The sequence below is a fragment of the Apteryx rowi genome, unplaced genomic scaffold (genome assembly GCF_003343035.1).
Source record: "Apteryx rowi isolate R43461 unplaced genomic scaffold, aptRow1 scaffold_190, whole genome shotgun sequence".
NCBI classification, from domain to species: domain Eukaryota; kingdom Metazoa; phylum Chordata; class Aves; order Apterygiformes; family Apterygidae; genus Apteryx; species Apteryx rowi.
Genome location: NW_020448197.1, coordinates 1,445,898 through 1,462,533, shown reverse-complemented (window position 1 = coordinate 1,462,533; position 16,636 = coordinate 1,445,898). Strand labels below are relative to the sequence as shown.

The 16,636-nt window shown below is 57.1% G+C and overlaps 1 protein-coding gene across 2 annotated transcripts; it reads right to left on the bottom strand.

Annotated features, from left to right (window-relative positions):
- On the bottom strand, window positions 1-15,958 carry TRIT1 (tRNA isopentenyltransferase 1). 2 transcript variants are annotated; one of them, XM_026062599.1, is made up of 12 exons: window positions 15,783-15,950; window positions 15,104-15,316; window positions 10,333-10,473; window positions 9,747-9,845; window positions 9,339-9,487; window positions 8,319-8,461; window positions 7,922-8,033; window positions 7,313-7,425; window positions 6,091-6,168; window positions 4,262-4,371; window positions 3,789-3,906; window positions 1-1,331 (listed from the first exon to the last, which is right to left on the bottom strand). In XM_026062599.1, exons 3-12 carry the CDS (start codon window positions 10,402-10,404, stop codon window positions 1,192-1,194), a joined length of 1,134 nt encoding a protein of 377 aa, XP_025918384.1. In that variant the 5' UTR covers window positions 10,405-10,473; window positions 15,104-15,316; window positions 15,783-15,950; the 3' UTR covers window positions 1-1,191. The 2 variants fall into 2 exon arrangements, with proteins under 2 accessions (XP_025918384.1, XP_025918385.1); XM_026062600.1 differs by lacking the exon at window positions 15,104-15,316 and having other exon boundaries at window positions 15,783-15,958.
- Between the last annotated feature and the right edge of the window lie 678 nt (window positions 15,959-16,636).

Below are 16,636 nucleotides of genomic sequence, written 5' to 3'. Positions count from 1 at the left end.
GAACACAAACCTGAGGTTTAATCRAATCCCCGCTGGAGTCTGCATCTCCAGAGCCTGCGAGGCAGATCTGCACACACAGCCCCCTCCCTCGCAGGCTGAGCCCTGGGAGACATCTCTCGCCACATGGCAATTCCCAAGCAGCTGAAGGAAAACGTGCTCTGCCACCCCGAAGCCCTCCCAGGAGGAATGGTCTTGATTGCATTTGCCAGGAGAATCCCAGATGCTCCGGAAAAGGCCCTCCCTGCTTTCACCTGGAGCCGCACACCGGGAACGAGGTGGTGCAGACAGCGCTCCCGTCCTCCAGGAACAAAGCTGAGCTGTATCGCTGCCTCGCAGACGCGCGGCACATGGAATTTGCTGCTCAGCAACTTCGATTCAAATGCAGGACAGTTCCCACTGCCAAACCACACTGTAAACCCCCGGGAATTCAGCTTTAACTAGGACAGACTCATCTGTTGCAAACTTGATGAGATCATATCCAAGTTCCTGTTTAACAGGTGCCAGCTCTTTCTGCACCTGCTATGTGCCTACGGATCAGCCTGCCTCCAACAAGGCAACAACATCTGCTCAGCTCCCTCAGAAGCTGCAGAAAAGGTAACTGGAAGAAGGGACCACACCTGGACATCCTACGCTGGGACCAAAGCAGGGAAGCTGGGCCAGTTGGAATTAGAGAGCAAACCAAAATCTGCACTTTTTACTGGGGAGGGGCACCCACAAAAATCTTGCAAATTTATTTCCATATAAAAGAAAAAAAATACCCTCTCCACAATAAAGGCAGCACGAACTCGCTCAGCTCCTGAGTTGCGCTCCTGGCCAAGCTGGAGGAGTGCAGAGTATTTCTGTCTCTGAGAACGACACATTCACATGCCAGGAGGACAGACTCAGCCATTCCGAGGATAATGCTGTGTCTCTGGCAGGGATTAACGCTGGGCATGGGAGGATGCTCCTCACAGTCTTACCCTGGGGCCCAGCCCTTTTCCAGGCAGGGCTGGAGAAGCATGGGAACACGGCAGGATGAGGCCACATGAAGAGGATCTGCCATAGCCGACGGCCTTTAGCTGTCGCTTMCACACCTGCCTCATCCCAAACTATTGACTTGGCTCGTTTGGTTCAAGGCCACCCAGGACTTGCCAGTTCCTTGCTGTACAGGTGGAAGCAATACTGCTCCCCTTCACCGGCTGGTTTGCAGGCCTACGGCAAAGGCAAGCTGCTGTCCTCTCCTGAGGTCTCTGCACCACCTCTGTCCCTTTCAGTCTCTGCAGCACGGCTGCCGGACTCCAGCTTCTGTCTCTTCTTCAGATGGTGCAGATGGGATTTGGATCGTGTGTGAGCTGGAGGAAAAGGCAAACAGAGCATTTAATTCTAGGGAACTTGGAAAAGGAAACACTTGAGTCAACCCACCCTGTGTGGTGCAGAGCACCCTCAGCTCCCATTCTCCCACGTGAGGCCATTCCTGCAGAAGACTGAACTCCCAAGCCCTGCACGGGCTGTTTCACAGACGCACTTCTGCTAGGCCAAACCATCAGGGCTCAGAAGAGAACAACCCTTTCAAGCCTTCTCCTGACCAGGGGAAGGACAGTGCACAAACACCCAGGAGAGGCAAAAACCCTGGTGTTATCCACAGATAACTCCAGATTGTCAGGTCTTGCCTCTCCCAGCATGTTTGCTCCTAACCAAGACACAACCGCCGCGAGGACAGCAGAAAGGAAAGTGTTACCAAACAGGCAGCACATTGCAGGGTGCGGGTGAGGTTGTGCAACTCCCTGCCACCCCGTGGAGCGCTGCCAGGATCATTTGTAAGCCTAGATGCCTGCACTACAGGGCTGGGGATATCCTGCACATCTACAGAGCTGATAGGGATGGAGCCCGGAGCACAGTTACGCTTTTGCATAACTCCAGGGAAAGGCCCCCAGCTACGCGAGCACTTCTGCAGGAGCCTGACTGGAACAGAGGCAGGATCCCAGGGATACAGCATAGTCAGCACGTCAACTTGTACTGACATACTGGGGCAACAAGAGGTGAATTTCTGTTTAAAATCACATAGTTAAGGCAGTAAAACCTCCTGTGTTGATGGTATTGTCTAAGCAGAAGGTACTTTGTCTAATCAGACCAATGCATCATCTTAGCAGGGCGGTTTTGCTATTTCCAAAAGATCAGAGCAGCAATTATAGGAGCAAACTTTTCAAGCAGGGCCTTAATTAAATGAGGGTATGGGCTTGTTGAATCAAGGCCCTTAGGTGTTTTCCAGTCATCTTTTTTCTGCCTAAGGATGAAATTACATACAAAGCTGCTGCTTTATCACACCGCTGTAGGGTCACCCTCGGCTTGAAATAAAGTCTCACCTCTTATAATTTGTTGCAAGTAAYGCCAAAGCTTACTGTGGCTTGAAGGAGGACTGATTTCTGCTAGTGTCTGGGGAGATCTGCTCTTTTAAGTCCATACAAAGTGTAAAATCAGATAAAATTTAAAACTCTTCCAGAGACAGTGGGGTACTGGGAAGCAGTTCCCAGAACTACTTGATTTGAGAAAACAGACCAGACTGCAGATTGACTCAGCTCCCACTACTGTTTTCACTTCCCTTTGAGCTTTTACATTTTGCAGTTAAAAGTAGTACCCCATTTTGAGCCATTTTTTTTCCTGCCATCTGGGGATTTGAGCCAAATTCAGCTGGATGCAGAGAACATACAGCTTGGTCTAGGGTCAGAGAAGTTTTGTCATCTATCAGGATTTGGGACATCCCTAGAGGACACGTGGCTGTAATTGTAGCTTTGGGGGGTATCTTAAAGAGTTCCCACTCTGCCATGAAACTTTCTGTACCTGGAAGAGYGGCTTGGACACTGTTAACATTCAGAGTCCTCTAATTATGGAACAGGTAAAGTTCCTTCAAAGCACCTCCACGCTAGCACAGCAGAAGTAATAATTCTCACTAAAGTAATAATTACATTTACAAACTGATCTCACTACGCTTCCTACTTGAAGCCAACTTCCATCTTTATGTTTTCAGCAGCTCCCTGGATCAATAAAAATAAATCACTCATTCAGATCTGATGACCCAGACACTACTCATCTTTGCATTGTCTCTGCACATACTGCATTTGGGCAACACGGGGAGATTTACCAGTTTTGTTTCTCAACTACTTCTTGTTTCTGGTTCTCAGCACCAGCCTCACAGCATCGACAAATTCACTAAGTTAATCTGATTCCAACTGAGCTCTTTTAAAATCCATTGAAAATAGAAGAATCCTTTCTATTACCACTACAGCTAGGAACACTTTGGGGTTTTTGGTTTTTTTTTGAAAAAACACAAAAAATATGAAGTGTTGGAGCAAAACTGAGCCATTAAAAAACATTAAGAAACTTTCAGTTTGAACAACAAAATTTTAGTAGGAACAAATTTGTTCTGTCCTGCTTGACAAAATACCTAAAGTGCGAAAAAGGACCAGCAGCCCAGACTGAATGTGGGCAACCCGGAGGTTTCATGCTCCATATGGATCCCCACGTCTGGCGTGACGGCAGAGAGCGGCAGAGCGCTCACCGGGTGCCGGGGGGGGGAGCCCGACAGATGGCTGCTGTGGCACGGCTCCGGCACCCCCTCCAGGCTTGCAAATGGCTGCTTTCATACACGGGCTGTAAACAATCCTTGAAAGCCCATGATCATGTGCTGAGGGTCACCTGGCCAAGCAGAGACAGCCAAGGAAGCTGCTCCGCTCTGGAGAGCTGCCTCACTCCGCTGCCCGTGCGGAGCTGCCGTCGCCGTGCCCAAGCCTCCCAGGTTTGCCGGATCCTACCTGCCCACTCCCGGTCCCCGATGATGACTCTGTCACAGAGCTCACAGATGCGATGACTCCGTTTGTTCTCATTTACGTCGTACTCCATCTTTACAGGCTCCGCTGGGGGCTCTCGTCCCTGAAGATTAAATAACGCCTCAAATCAGTTTCTATTAGGCGAACTCGCCCTGGCTGTGTGCACTTTTGTAGGGTTTGGGCTGTGAATTTTCCATACCCGGGTACTAAGGTTAGCACGTCAGAGGCTATAGTTTTACCATGCAAGACAAGTGGAGTACYGGGTATTAGGGGAAATTCTCAGCTTAGAGATCACATCTCACTGCCACTGCAGGGAAAGTAAATTAAATCCAAGGCTAGACATGTACGGGGACAGTCCCCTTCACAGGAGAGACCAAGTTCCAGCTATGGGGTCTGGAGACTGCTGAGTAACAGGCTTCTCAGCCAGGGCTTACATGTTAATTCTGGTTATCCAATACCTGGATGAAGCTCTCCACAATCTCTAGAGCCGGTTTCAGCACATCCTCCTCCCACCTCAAGAGATCAGACACCTCCAAGCCGTACACCGGGGGCACGTTGAGCCCAGGGCCTAGAGAGACCAAAGAAAAAAGGTAAATCACTGTCAAAATTCCCCCCAGCAAGTCACATCCCAGCACCCAAAGCAGTCTGGCAGCAGGGTCCCCTGTGGGGGCTGCACTGTGACCGGGGCGATCTGCACTGCCCACATCTGTTTGCTCTTTAGCACTCAGAAGCAAACGGCACCTGCCCTTCTAGAGCCAAGACCACCAGAGACCTTGGCTTGGGGGGCACCAGCCTTGCAAACAGCGAGAATACCCAAGACCTCAAGCTAGCGCCTTTGGGGCTGTTTGCATCCAGGACAGCATCACAAAATCCCTCCTCACTGGGATCCCATCACAACTGCAAACACCTCGTCTCTGCCACAGTCCAGAGGATGCTGCAGATCAAAAGCTAGATCCAGCCCCAAAGCCACCACACAAAGTGAAGCCATGCTTCCAAGGAGGTGCACGCACGGAGCCCGGATCAGGAATCTGCTGGTGCAGGTTCCCGCTCAGCTACTCCATTCAGAGCCGCAATTGCTCGTGCGGCTGCGGGGACCAACGCACTCAGCTCACAGCCGCAGGCGTCGCTTCACCAACACCCCGACAAGCGGCGGTTTCAGGATCGACGCTCCGGCCTCCCCCAGCCCAGCGCCAGGCTGCAGGGTGCTCGCCGAGGCCCAGCCGGTGGGACAGCTGCAATCAGAGAGCACCTACTCCCGCTGGCGACGGCGCTGCCCGGCCGCAGCTCACCTGCCGGGAGACGTCGGGCACCCGGCCGCGCTCGGACAAAGCCATCAAAGGCTGCCGCGCGCGAGTCTCCAGCAGGTGCTGCCTTTTATCGCCATAACCACAAACAAGTTCCCGGCAGGGCTGATCTGAAGCACACCTGCCACCAGAAAGGTGAGCCACAGCCACCGAGCACACAGCTCCGGGAAAGCTCTTGCACCCGCTTCAAAGCCTGTCTTTTGACTCGAGTTTCTCCTTGCCTTTTTTTTTTGTTTTGTTTTGCCCCTACCAAGCACCTTTCAACAAGTGCCCGGCTCCCAGCTGCTGCTCCTGGCCCTGCTCCAAGGCTGGGGCTGGGATGGGGAAGTCCTGCTGGCTCCCAGCCACCGCGGCGAACGCGGCCCAGGCTTGGAGCAGCCAATGGGCTCCTGCTCCTAATCCGGAGGGCAGCTGTCAACTGGGCTCTTCGCGCTGCACAGGGAGCGTGTGCGGGCGCACGGGGAGATGGACTGTGCCCCCTCCCCAAACCCCTCAAGAGCCATCAGCACGACAGGCTGCAGGACCGCCGCGGCCAGCACCACCCGCGGCCGTCTGGGCACGGGGCTGAGCCTTTGCCTGCTTTGTTCTGCTCGGAGGGGAAGATCTTCCCTGCACAGGCAGCTGGGCGGTGCGGGGAAGCAGGCAGAAGAACCTAGGCTTTCTGAGCGTCGGGGCAGAGAGCACGCTCTGCGGCAGGGAGGCGCCTGTTCGCCCAACTGCAGTCGGAGCCGRCCCCTCTGGCTGGGGAGCTGCCTGGGCACCGTCCACCAGTGCCTGCGCAGCCCTCACCCACCCTGGGAGACCACAGAGCTGCCCACGCTCAAGCGGCCAAGACTCGCGCCCCACACACACGCACGCTGCCCCAAAGCTGAAGGGCCAGCAGTCTCCTTTCTCGAGCTGCGAGCAGGGGATGCTCAGAGGAGGGTTGAGAAGAGATGCAAGAGAACAGGGACGGCAAAGCGGGGTAGAAGCACAGGACTCACGTCTCAGGAAGCGGTTTCGGACCCATTTGTTCTGCCTCCGAGCGTATCTCTTGGTTACTTGTTTCAGAGCCTGGATCCCTTTGAAACAGAGGGAGTAAAGAAAACAGAGATCAGTTCAACTCTGCAAGCTGAGCCCAGTGCAGAGAGTGAGAAGAGCCTGTGAGCTCCAGAGGGGATCGCCAAGCCCAAAGTTTGTTCTGCATCGGATAAGGCTCACTCAAGGGAAGTATTTCTGCTGCCAGTCCGGAGGTCTCCAAGCCAGCAGTGAGAAGTGGTAATCACAACCAAGCAGCAGAGCCCTGCCAGACAGACTGGAGGAGCAGAGCAGAGGGGCGAGACGAGGTGTCCAAATGCCTTTGAATGAGCACTGGGTGGAAGGAGCCCCACACCTATGCCCCAGCAGCGTCCAGCAGGTCACACAGTCTGTTCAGGGGCTGCACTGCTCTCTTAACACCTAACTCGATTTGCTCTCAGTGCAAACGGAGCCCAGGACTCCTTGTCCTATCCACAGTGGGCCCAGAAAATGGTTTACTAGAGTATAGCCTTTCAATATTTAGTACAAGACTTATCGTATCCCTCCATAATCTTCTTTTTAGCAGACACAACAAGCCCCTTCTGCACCAGACTTGTTTTCAAGACTTTTATCATTTCTGTGGTTGCTTCAGCCTCCATCTCTGCTTCATGCTGAACCCTACGCACCACAGTCCGACTGCCTGGGACCTCCACTGTGTGGAGAGGAGCAGAGAGGCCTTCTCCTTGCTCTAACAGGCAGCACCTCTGTCCAGATACTCCAGAATGACACCTGAGCCAAAGAGCATTTCACTATTGACTCCCTTACGTTGTGATCTGCTAGATCCCCAGATGCTTTCCCACCATCATGCTGCTGAACTAGATGCTCTCCAAGCTCTATTTCATTCCTTCTTTCTAGCCCTGTTCTCCAAAGCATTGACACCCCAGCTGGGATTGCCCAAGCATGTTCCAGGCCTGCCATCTCCTCCATCAGCCAGGTCACCAGTGGATCAGCTCCAGATACCATCTAAAAAGGAGTCTCTGTCCCCCTGGCCTGGCAGAGGTAGAAGATGTACCAAGAAAGGTGCAGCTCGACCCCAACAAGACCTGCCCCAGCTTTGAGCTTGGTTCAGACCACCACACAGTGTCACTTGGAGCTGCATGGGGCAAGCAGGGCCTGAGAGATATAGGGCGTGCAGGCTGCTCTTCCTACCTTTTTGCAGCAGCAGGGCACTGGTCTCGGGTGAGCAGTTCCCCTCGCTGACGAGGTACTCGTGGAACTCCTTGAAGCCGATGGACTGGAAGATGCCATGCTGGTAATCCTGGCTAGAGAACGAGGCCACAGACAGAGGTCAAAGCCATCTCCTGTAGAACAGCAGGAGACCGCAACCCTCCCCACCACAGCTGAGATCTCTGGGTCTCACCCAGCAGGGACCCCCCAACTGACACAGGCCCACAGAGCTGGAGGGCAGGCAGTGCCAGACACGTGCGGGAAGCCAGCCCAGCGCCTTCAGCAACGGCCCGCGTCAGCTTTGCTGTGCGAACACTCAGGCAGCACCAAGTCATTTTTGCTGAGGGAAAACATCACCGCTCAGCAGATGACAGGGCCATGCGCGCGCAGAAGCATGCTGGGAACAACAGGTCTGTGAGAGCCCAGGAGCAGAGCAAGAAACAAGCATCTCCCAGCTCTGGGCCGGGACCTCGTTGAGGTCTGGGCAAGATTAATTCACTGCTGAGGCCCAGGCAGGGCGAGTCGGTCAGAGCGCTGCATTTGTCTGGCAGGTGGGACTGGGAGCAGAAAGGGAGCTGGCTTCTCACCCACCGGTTCTCAGCCACCTTCTCCCGATTGTAGCGCCGGTGGAAGTCCCGCAGCTCCTCCAGCAGTCCTGCAGCCAGCATGTCATCCACCCGCTTCTCCAGCCGCTGATCCAGAGCTGGGAGGAGGAGGGCAGGACATGTTCAGCCCCTCAGAGCCGTGCCCTCGGGAGGCCCAGAGCTGGACAAGGCGCCAGGATGCGGCTCTGCACTCCCGGCCTCCCAATCCACCTGGGGAAGGCACAGCCCAGTGAATGAGGGGAGCGAGCCCTCCGTCACGCCTGCCGGTGGCAAAGGAATTGCTGCCTTGCGCAGGGAGGAGGCTGGGGCAGGAGCCGGCAGTCAGCCCTGACCCCGCATCGCCCTGCTCAGCCAGCCAGGAGCTGGGCAAAGCCCACTCTCACCTGCCTGGTCTGCATGAAGCCACAAGATGCAGGAATGTGGGTATTTCAGGGGTCCCCCTAGGGGTCCCCCACCTTCCTCCTCCTGCTGCCGGTGCAAGATTTCACTATGGGGGATCCCCGTCTCTTCAAACACTTGGAGGCTCCTGTAAGCAGAGACAGACAGAGCTCAGAGGCTGGGTGAGGATGAGCTTTTCCATCTCCCCGGCAGCCCTGGGGGCTCCAGCAAAGGGAACCGCAGACATTCGCTGCGATCTGACCCTCCCGTGCAGAGGGGAGGGCGGGTTGCTGCCCCTTCCCGTGCCCGGCATCCCGAGCACACCCAGGTCCTGGGGGTGCACACCGATGGCACCCAAGGAGCCCAGAGCACAGCCACCCACTCGTGCCTGGCACCGGGACAAGCCCCGCAGGGGACGAGCTCCTGGCTCCAGCCCTGCCCTTTCGGGCCAGGCAGGGCTGCGGGGACGGGGCCAGCGCTGCTCGTGGCGGAGGCGGCTGCGAAGCCTCACCGCCAGTTCAGCCCAGCCCAGGCAAGGAGGTGGAGGAAGCGGTGCGGCGTGCCCAACCCTCCGTCGCCCCGCACCGTGCGAACGGGGTGGGCGGCGTTCAGCTCCCCCCGGGCCAGGGCTCGGCTGGGATGGGCCCGCCAAGGTAGCAAGCCTGGTCTTGCTGCCGTGCTGTTCCCACAGAGCTCAGGTATGCTACTCAGCCAGCACGGCAGCTCGCCCTTTAAATAGCTCCAGATAAAACCCTGCTGCTGGGGCACCGCTGCTGGAGCAGCAATGCACCRGCCTGGACCCCAAACGCTTGTCCTTTGGGACCCCAAAGCTGGGGGCTGCGTGGCCAAAGGCCTCCGTGGTCCAGATCCCAGACAGCTCCTCCGCTGCCCCCTAGGGCCCCTAGGAGCACCCATCCGGGACGGGAGGGCCCGTCCTGCCGTGCTCACACGCACGCGATTCCTCGGGAAGGGAGGACRGGGTGCCGGCAGGCCGCGGCACCCCGTTCCCAGCACGCCAGGCTCACCTGGCCACTTTGCGCTTGTCGTGGGGGTGCAGCTTGGCTGCCATCTCAGGGTCCACCTGGCTCAGGCGGCGATGGAGCTCGTCCCCGTCCATCTGTTCCAGCTCCACTTTCCTGTCGGTGACTGGCCTGGGGGCTGCGCTGTCCTTCTCCTGCGGGCACAAGGCAGCCCCGAGACAAGCCAAGGCCAGAGCAAGCAGGACAATTCCCCAGACCCACGTGGTCCAGGAGAGGGGCCTGGGGCTTTCCTAAGGGCTGCCATGGAGAGTCTCCAGCCCGATCCTCGAGGGATCTGGTCCACCCGGAGGGGGAGCAGCCCTTGTCCCGCTCTAGTGCGGGGAGCACCATGCCCCGTCGCAGGAGCACAGGGCCAACCCTTCTCCGGAGCGACACGCAGCCCCGCCACGGTACCTTGGTGTTGACAAGGACCTTCCAGAGCAAGGCCTCGATGTAGTAGTTGGTTCCTCCCACRACAATCGGGATCTTGTCTCGGGCAAAGATATCTTCAATGTGCCACAGTCAGGGAGCGTAAGCGGGGATGGGTGGCGGGGATAGAGGGCCACGGGGAGCAGCAGCCCTCGGTGCAGGGACCGAGCTCCTACCCGCAAACCCATCCTGCTCCCAGCCAGGGTCCCTCTCCCCAGCCCCAAGGAGCCAGGGAGGCTGCGGACAGGGTTGTAGGTCTTCTCTCCTCTCTCACCATCCTCTCCTACCTGTGCCAGCAACCGCCAGGATTCAGGGCTACACCTAGGGCCTGCCAGGGAGGGCAATACCCGGCTCAGCGCTGTTGCAGTGCAGCGGGCATCTCCCCTGGCCACCGCTGAGTGCTTAGGGCTCTACCTCAGTATGAGAAGCCCAAAGCCCCTCTCGCCTGCGTTATCCTCTGACAACTGGAGTTAGCAAGGCTGATGCAAACACAGACCTTGCTTGCAGGCCTGGCTGGGGAGGAGGGAAGCCTAGGTGGGCTTGGCCGGCCAGCCCACGCGTGAAAGGATATCAGAGCCACGGCCTTGTCTCTGAAATCCACCACCGTGTAGTTAGAGACGAGGGGATCCACAAAGCTGATCATGTGGTGCCTGCACAGACGCTGCTCCTGGGGAGACACCTTGTTGGTGATGATGTCCAAGCCCTTGTACACCTGCGGAAGGGAAGAGCCCATCRCTCACCTCTCTGTGCACGTCACGTGAAATTCCCGCTGACCTCCCCTCCTTCCCCTGCGCACGACCGCTGCCGGCCGCGATCAGCCCCCCAGGCCCTCGCAGGGGGAGACGAACCGCTCGCAACTGCCTTCCTGTTCTTGCATGACCCCGCGCAGCCGGCGATGAAAAGGTGCCCGACTGACCGAGCAACCAGGGAGCGGTGTCAGAGCCCGGTCAGCGTAACCGGCCAAGCCCAGCTCCGAAGTTCAGCGCTTGCAAACACCAAGCGCCGCTGCCTCTGGGCTGCAGGCTCCTTATCTGCTGCAGCGGCAGCTAAAGGTTCAGGTATGCCTCTCTCCGAGCGCCAAGCGCTGGCACAGCACAAAGTCTTGTTTGGGGACAAGGATCGCTGCTTCCACGGCATGCAGAGATCTCTCCGTGTGCAGCATGGCACCTGACTCCGCAGAGTCTCCTGAACATGCAAATGCCCTTAGCTCAGGCACACAGGAAAAGCCTGGTTTCCACCTGCTTCCCGCTCCCAGCGAGCCGCGTACAGAGAGGAGGGAAATGCACCAGTTCAGGTCGGTGTCCCCAGGGAGAAAGGAGGCACCATCTCCTCCTTGCAGAGCCACCAGGGACCCCAGGGGCAGGAAAGGCTCTTTAGGAGCTTCAGCATCTCCCAGGTGTGGGGCTGGTGTCCGACAGGCATTTTAAGTCACCGGCAGTGAAAGATGTGTCCCCCCCTCGCACCTTCCTAGCTCCTGGCCCTCCTGCGCACCAGGCAAGCGCTGCTGCGACAGCGCAGTGAACCGCATCAGGAAACAGCGGAGCAAAACAGACTCGGCGAGAAACAAACAAATAAAATCACCAAGAGCTCCAAAATCCAAGGAGAGGAGCTGGCACGAAGCAGCAGGAGGCAGGAGAGTGACCAGCAGCATCTCGTTGCTTCGAGATGTGGCATCTCCTGGCCTCCAAGTGGCCACCAGTGTCTTTAATATCGATTTTGGCATATATAAACTGGGGAGAGCAGCCCTGAGAGACGCTGACAGTCAGCTAGACAGTTAAAAGTAGAACGGAAAGAAAACCCACCCCACACCAACCCTTCGCGAGCGTTCTTGGTAAACAGCCAAGGCAGCCTGCGATCCCAACGGCGCGCACGTCTGAGTCACAGCCCAAATCCACCCTCCGGGCTGCACGAAGCAGCAGCAACCGCCCGGCCCGCAGACCCACGCGGTGCGAATGCGAGTCTCCTCGGCGAGGGCTGCCCCGGGCCCTGGCGCCGCGCCGCACCTGGCAGCCTGCGCCGGGYGGCAGCTGCACGCTGCTCTGCGAGCTGCAAACAAACGCGGATCAGAGCTGGGGCCTGCGCTCCGGCCGGCCCCGCGGATGCTGGCAGCCGGCACGTGGTCGCGGCGGGGCACATAAAGCCTTTCTGTCCAGAAAGTCCAGCGCTGCGCCATGCCAAGGACAAGGCACTCTCCGTGCCAGGCAGCGGCTAAGGCACTGCTGCACGCCGAGGGCACAGGGAGGATGCRTTCAGCTCTCGGCACCTCCCTGCTCGGAGCAGTCTCCCGGCTTGGGACAAACCGGCCTGCCGGGAGAAGCGACTGGAAATGGCTGTAGYAATTTCCTCCTCCATCACCCAGAGATGCGCCCCAGCCGGGCGGCCAGACTTCCAGAAACAAATTTCCCCTTAATCCCCTCTGAGAAGCTGCCAAGCCTCCAGCTGCAGCGCCGTCTCCACCCACGGCCTCCCCCGGCCCCAGGCGGGAGAAGGACGAGGTGACACAGAGGTGACTGTGGGCAGAAAGCGGCCGCGGGGGACGACGTGAGGTTACTGGAGCAGGGAAGCCCAGTCCCCGCTTGGAGCGGTTGCGTGAGCTGCTCGGGCGGCTGAACCGGCTGCAGCCCGGCAAACGCTCCCGTTCTTGCCCAATTCTCCCCTTACACTCGCTGCTTGGAGGGCGAGCGGCAGCCTCTGCTCCCGCATCCCGCCTCTGCTCCCGCATCCCGCCTCGGCGGGAAAGGCTGCCTGGGGGCAGGAAGCGAGGGGGGAGTGGGAGGGCAACCACATGCTCTTCCTTTCCGCCCTGCAGAAATCCAGCTGCCTCCAAGGGACGGGAGCAGACGGAAGGAAAGGCCTGGAGGCAGCTCCGCCACCATGCCCTGCGGCTGCCTGCGGCCTGTTGATCACCTCCCCTTACCCGCCGCGAGCGCAGCCAGCCCGGGCTGACCAGCGCCGTTCCATTCAGGGCTCCGGCAGACACTGAGATCCCGATCCAAAGCATTTGAATTGAGTGAGCTTTGGCTYGGCGCCTTCCATCCCCCGGCAAGGGCCGTTCCAGCCCTTCGGCTCCTCTGACTCCCACTCGGCTGCCTAAAATCGCGGCCGAGACGCGCTGTTAAYGGGAAGGCTCCAGGAGCTGCTGGTGCCCTACCCGGGCAAAAGCTGGGATTTACGGTTCGCACTCAAATCCCCCCCCAAGGTTCTCCGGAGATTAAACACCGAGAGCCTCCCTAAATATCTGGAAACAAGAGGAGGAGGAATGCGGCGGCAGCGTGTGGGCTGGCGGGGAACAAAGGCAGCCTTTTACAGAGCCGCAGCAAGGAGCGGAGCGGGATCCCACCAGCTGGCTGCCGGCGGGGCCTCGCGCCCGGGCGAGACGAGACGGCCTCCCCGCACTCGCTGCTATTTTCGGCCGGCGGCTCAGATAAGCCTTTGTTGCTTTCTAAAGGCCCCAAAACAGATTAGCGGCGGCCTGGAGCAGCAGGCCTCCGAGGCACCAAATACAAGCTGAGGACTAAAGATACTTAGCCTTGACGGCGTCCTCCCACCTCGCCACTGAAAGGACGAGGCAGGTCAGTCCTAGACCCCACGGCCCCAGAAGAGCAGCACCGTTTCCTCTTTGTACGGGTGGGGAAACAGAGGCAGGAGGCACAAACATCAGCAGTCCTCAGAGAACGGTGCAGGTGACGACTCTCTGCCCAAGCCCTGGGAAGGTTGGGCTCTTCCCAGACCCTCGCTCTGCCACATGTAATCCTGGACAAGTCGCTTAGTCCCTCTGTTCCTCATCTGAACCGCAGGGGTAAAGGCACTTTCCTTCCCATGAGTAAGTACAGTATCAAACATGAYGTGTGAGGACATATGGAGACCTCAGACATGGCCAAGCTGGGAAGAGTATGAGAATTTCAGAGGGAGGAAGGACCCTAACGAAGCTAGGACGAAAGAAACGGAAGATCCACCACTTCTCTACTCCCTGCCCCTAGAAAGATGCCAGCACAGCCTTTGCCACAGTTTTTAAGATGTCCTCATGACTTCATCGCTGCTTCAAAACGCGGAATCCAGAAGGGACAGCACGATGAGGAAGGGATGGAGCCCTCCAGTAAGCTGTACCGGGACCGCTGCGCTCTCACCACCGCACTAGGAACGACGCAGGGACAGGCTGCACCCAGGCTGGGTTCTCAGCGGAAATGACTTACTCCCAAAGCAAGCTGGCTGGGATGACAAATGGCAACAGAAAGGACAAAAGGAAAGATTAAGAGGCCGTTCAGATTAACCAGAGCTCCTGAGCGCTGCAGAGGCAGCAGTTAAGTCTGTAACTTGACCGCGGCGACCCACAGCCATGACGAAAACGCTTAGGAGATAGAGGGACGCCTGTGCGYGGGAACAGGTGGGCTGGGGGCCGCCCGACCCCCTCTCGCGCCTGGCCGCAGCTCGAGCAGCTGCCTAAAAYGCTGCCAGCACTTGTCGGCCCTTGGTGGAGCCCGGACGGGGCGCAGCTCTGAATGCAAGAGGGGGCTCAGGGCGACACGGCCACGGGCAGCTGTCGGGGCAGAACGAGCAAGGGGATTTTTACCGTTTTCCAGGCTTGAGATATTCCCCCCCCTCCCCACAACCTAAAGCGGATGCACCCCGCAACTCTTCCACGAGGATGCTGGAGCCAGCTCTGCGCAGCCCAGACACATCCCACCGGCCCAAAGCGGCAAGAAGGGAGCCCCAGTCGGCTGCTGYGACCGCCTGAGCGGGGCCCGGGGGGCAGCGGTGCGCGGTGGGGGCGGCGCTGGCTGCGCCGTGCCTTCAGGCGGCCCCGCGCCGCAGAGAGGCAGGGCCCCGCCGGCCCCGAGAGGCTGTGCGGAAAGCACGCTGCGTTACGGGATAAAAGCGCCCGAGCGGCTCGGCCGCCACCCCGCAGTCACGCTAGAACGAGATTAAAAGGAAAGGAGGGCAAGAGCCGCCGGCACCCGGATGCCATCGGACGCCTGCAGCCACATTCCCATAGTGGGAGCTGAAACAACCAGAGCACAAAATATCRGCTTCAAAACGTCCAGCAGCCTGAAACAAGAGTCTACGGCGTGTCAGGCGGCTCCGGCCGCATCCGCAGAGCTCGGGACACGGCAAGAGCCTCCAGTTCACGACTGACCACTGAGGGCCACGGCCTGGTTACTAACTGCCGCTGCAGGCTGAGCCCGCGCTCGCTCCCAGACCCAAGAGCCTCGCCAGTTTGTATTACACAAATGGTCAAACAAAAGCTTTGGGGCTTGTTTAGATCAGGAAGATTAGGACTAGTAAGACTACACCTGCCAAGCCGGGCTCAGAGAAGTTTCTAACGCTACAGCAGAGCAACTCACCTCGGAAATGTAACTGCCCCCGCGTAACAGCCGCCCCAGCGCAGCCAGGGCTTCCAGCTCCCGCGAAAATCACAGCTACCTCCCGGTCCCGGCACCCAGGCCCAGCCCAAGCTCGGGAACAGTCACTCAGACGGACGCAGCAGCCCTTCGTTAGGGAGCAAGCCTYGTTTCCTGAAAGCACCGGTTGGCGTTAAGGTGGTTCACACGACTCTGCTGTGTCAGGAGGGCGGATCGTCAAGTTTTGTAAAGTTAGCTCAGACCTCCAACTCTTTTTCCCCAAGAGTTTAAGTAAAAAATCCCATACAAATAAAAATTTTCCTATTGTTTGTTTTAAATTCAGGACAGGGAATTTTAATCTAACCCTCTAAAGTACAAATATCCCAGTACAGGAAACCGGGAGGTGGAAGCAGGAAAGCGAGATCCACTCTCTGAACAGCACAAAGTGCACAGACAGCACTGTTGGCAGAAAATCCTTTTYTAAAATGGGTAATAAAAACGTTAAACGTTAAACTTGATGGAAAGTTCACGCACCCTATGAAAGGAACAGTGAAAGCGTTTCTTGAGAAAGAAAACTTGTTGCTAGAACAAAATCCCTGCAACAGCCGAAATCTACATCTTGTGGCAAAATGTAAGCAATTAGGACCAAAAACCGAAGCTCGGTTYGCCGGTGTTTACTGACCCTGACTGCAAAACGGATCCACTCAGCATCGGCACGTGTGATAAAAGGTGAGACTACAGGGAGCGTYGCCGGCCGGCAGCGCGGGTTCTTGCTGATATTCTTCGCTGCGCCTTCCCGTATCCCCAGRGAGCACGCGAGCAGCCCGGCGCATCGCTCACAGCGGGCGAGCTCCCGGCTCGCTCCTTACGCCTCTGGGCGGCTCCCTGCGGGGCAAAACACCCCCGGCCCGCTTTCCTTCCACCCCCCCCCCCAAAAAAAAAAGAAAAAAAAGAAAAAAAGGGAATTTATTTGGCAGGGTGGCGGGGCAGGTTTGAAGAAACCCCACGCCACCACCGCTGCCAGTCGGGGTCTGCCTGTACATCCAGAGCCGACAAACAGGCGCAGCCCGGTGGTTTGTCCTGAGGGCAGGAGGGAGGGGGGGAAGCTTTAACACGGAGTGCTCRGAAACGGAGAGCCGGCAACACAATAAATAAATAAATAAATAAGTAAATAAAACTAAATAATATTGAATGAATAAATAGATAAAACTAAATAAACAAATAAATATGAATAAACAAATAATAAACAAATAAATAAAGACAAACAAATAAATAAAAATAAACAAATATATAAAAATGAATGAATAAATAAATATAAATAAATAGGTGAAAACAAATAAATAAATAATATTAAATGAACAAATAGATAAAAACAAATAAATAGATAAGAATAAATAAGTATTTATGCATATATGAATAGATAAATAAATGAAGCTGGCTCAGCCGGAGGTGCCTAAGGGCACCCGGGGGGGACGCGCGGCCCCGGCGCCCCCAGCCCCTTCCCCGGGCTCCCTCCGCCCCCGGCCGCGGCCCGGG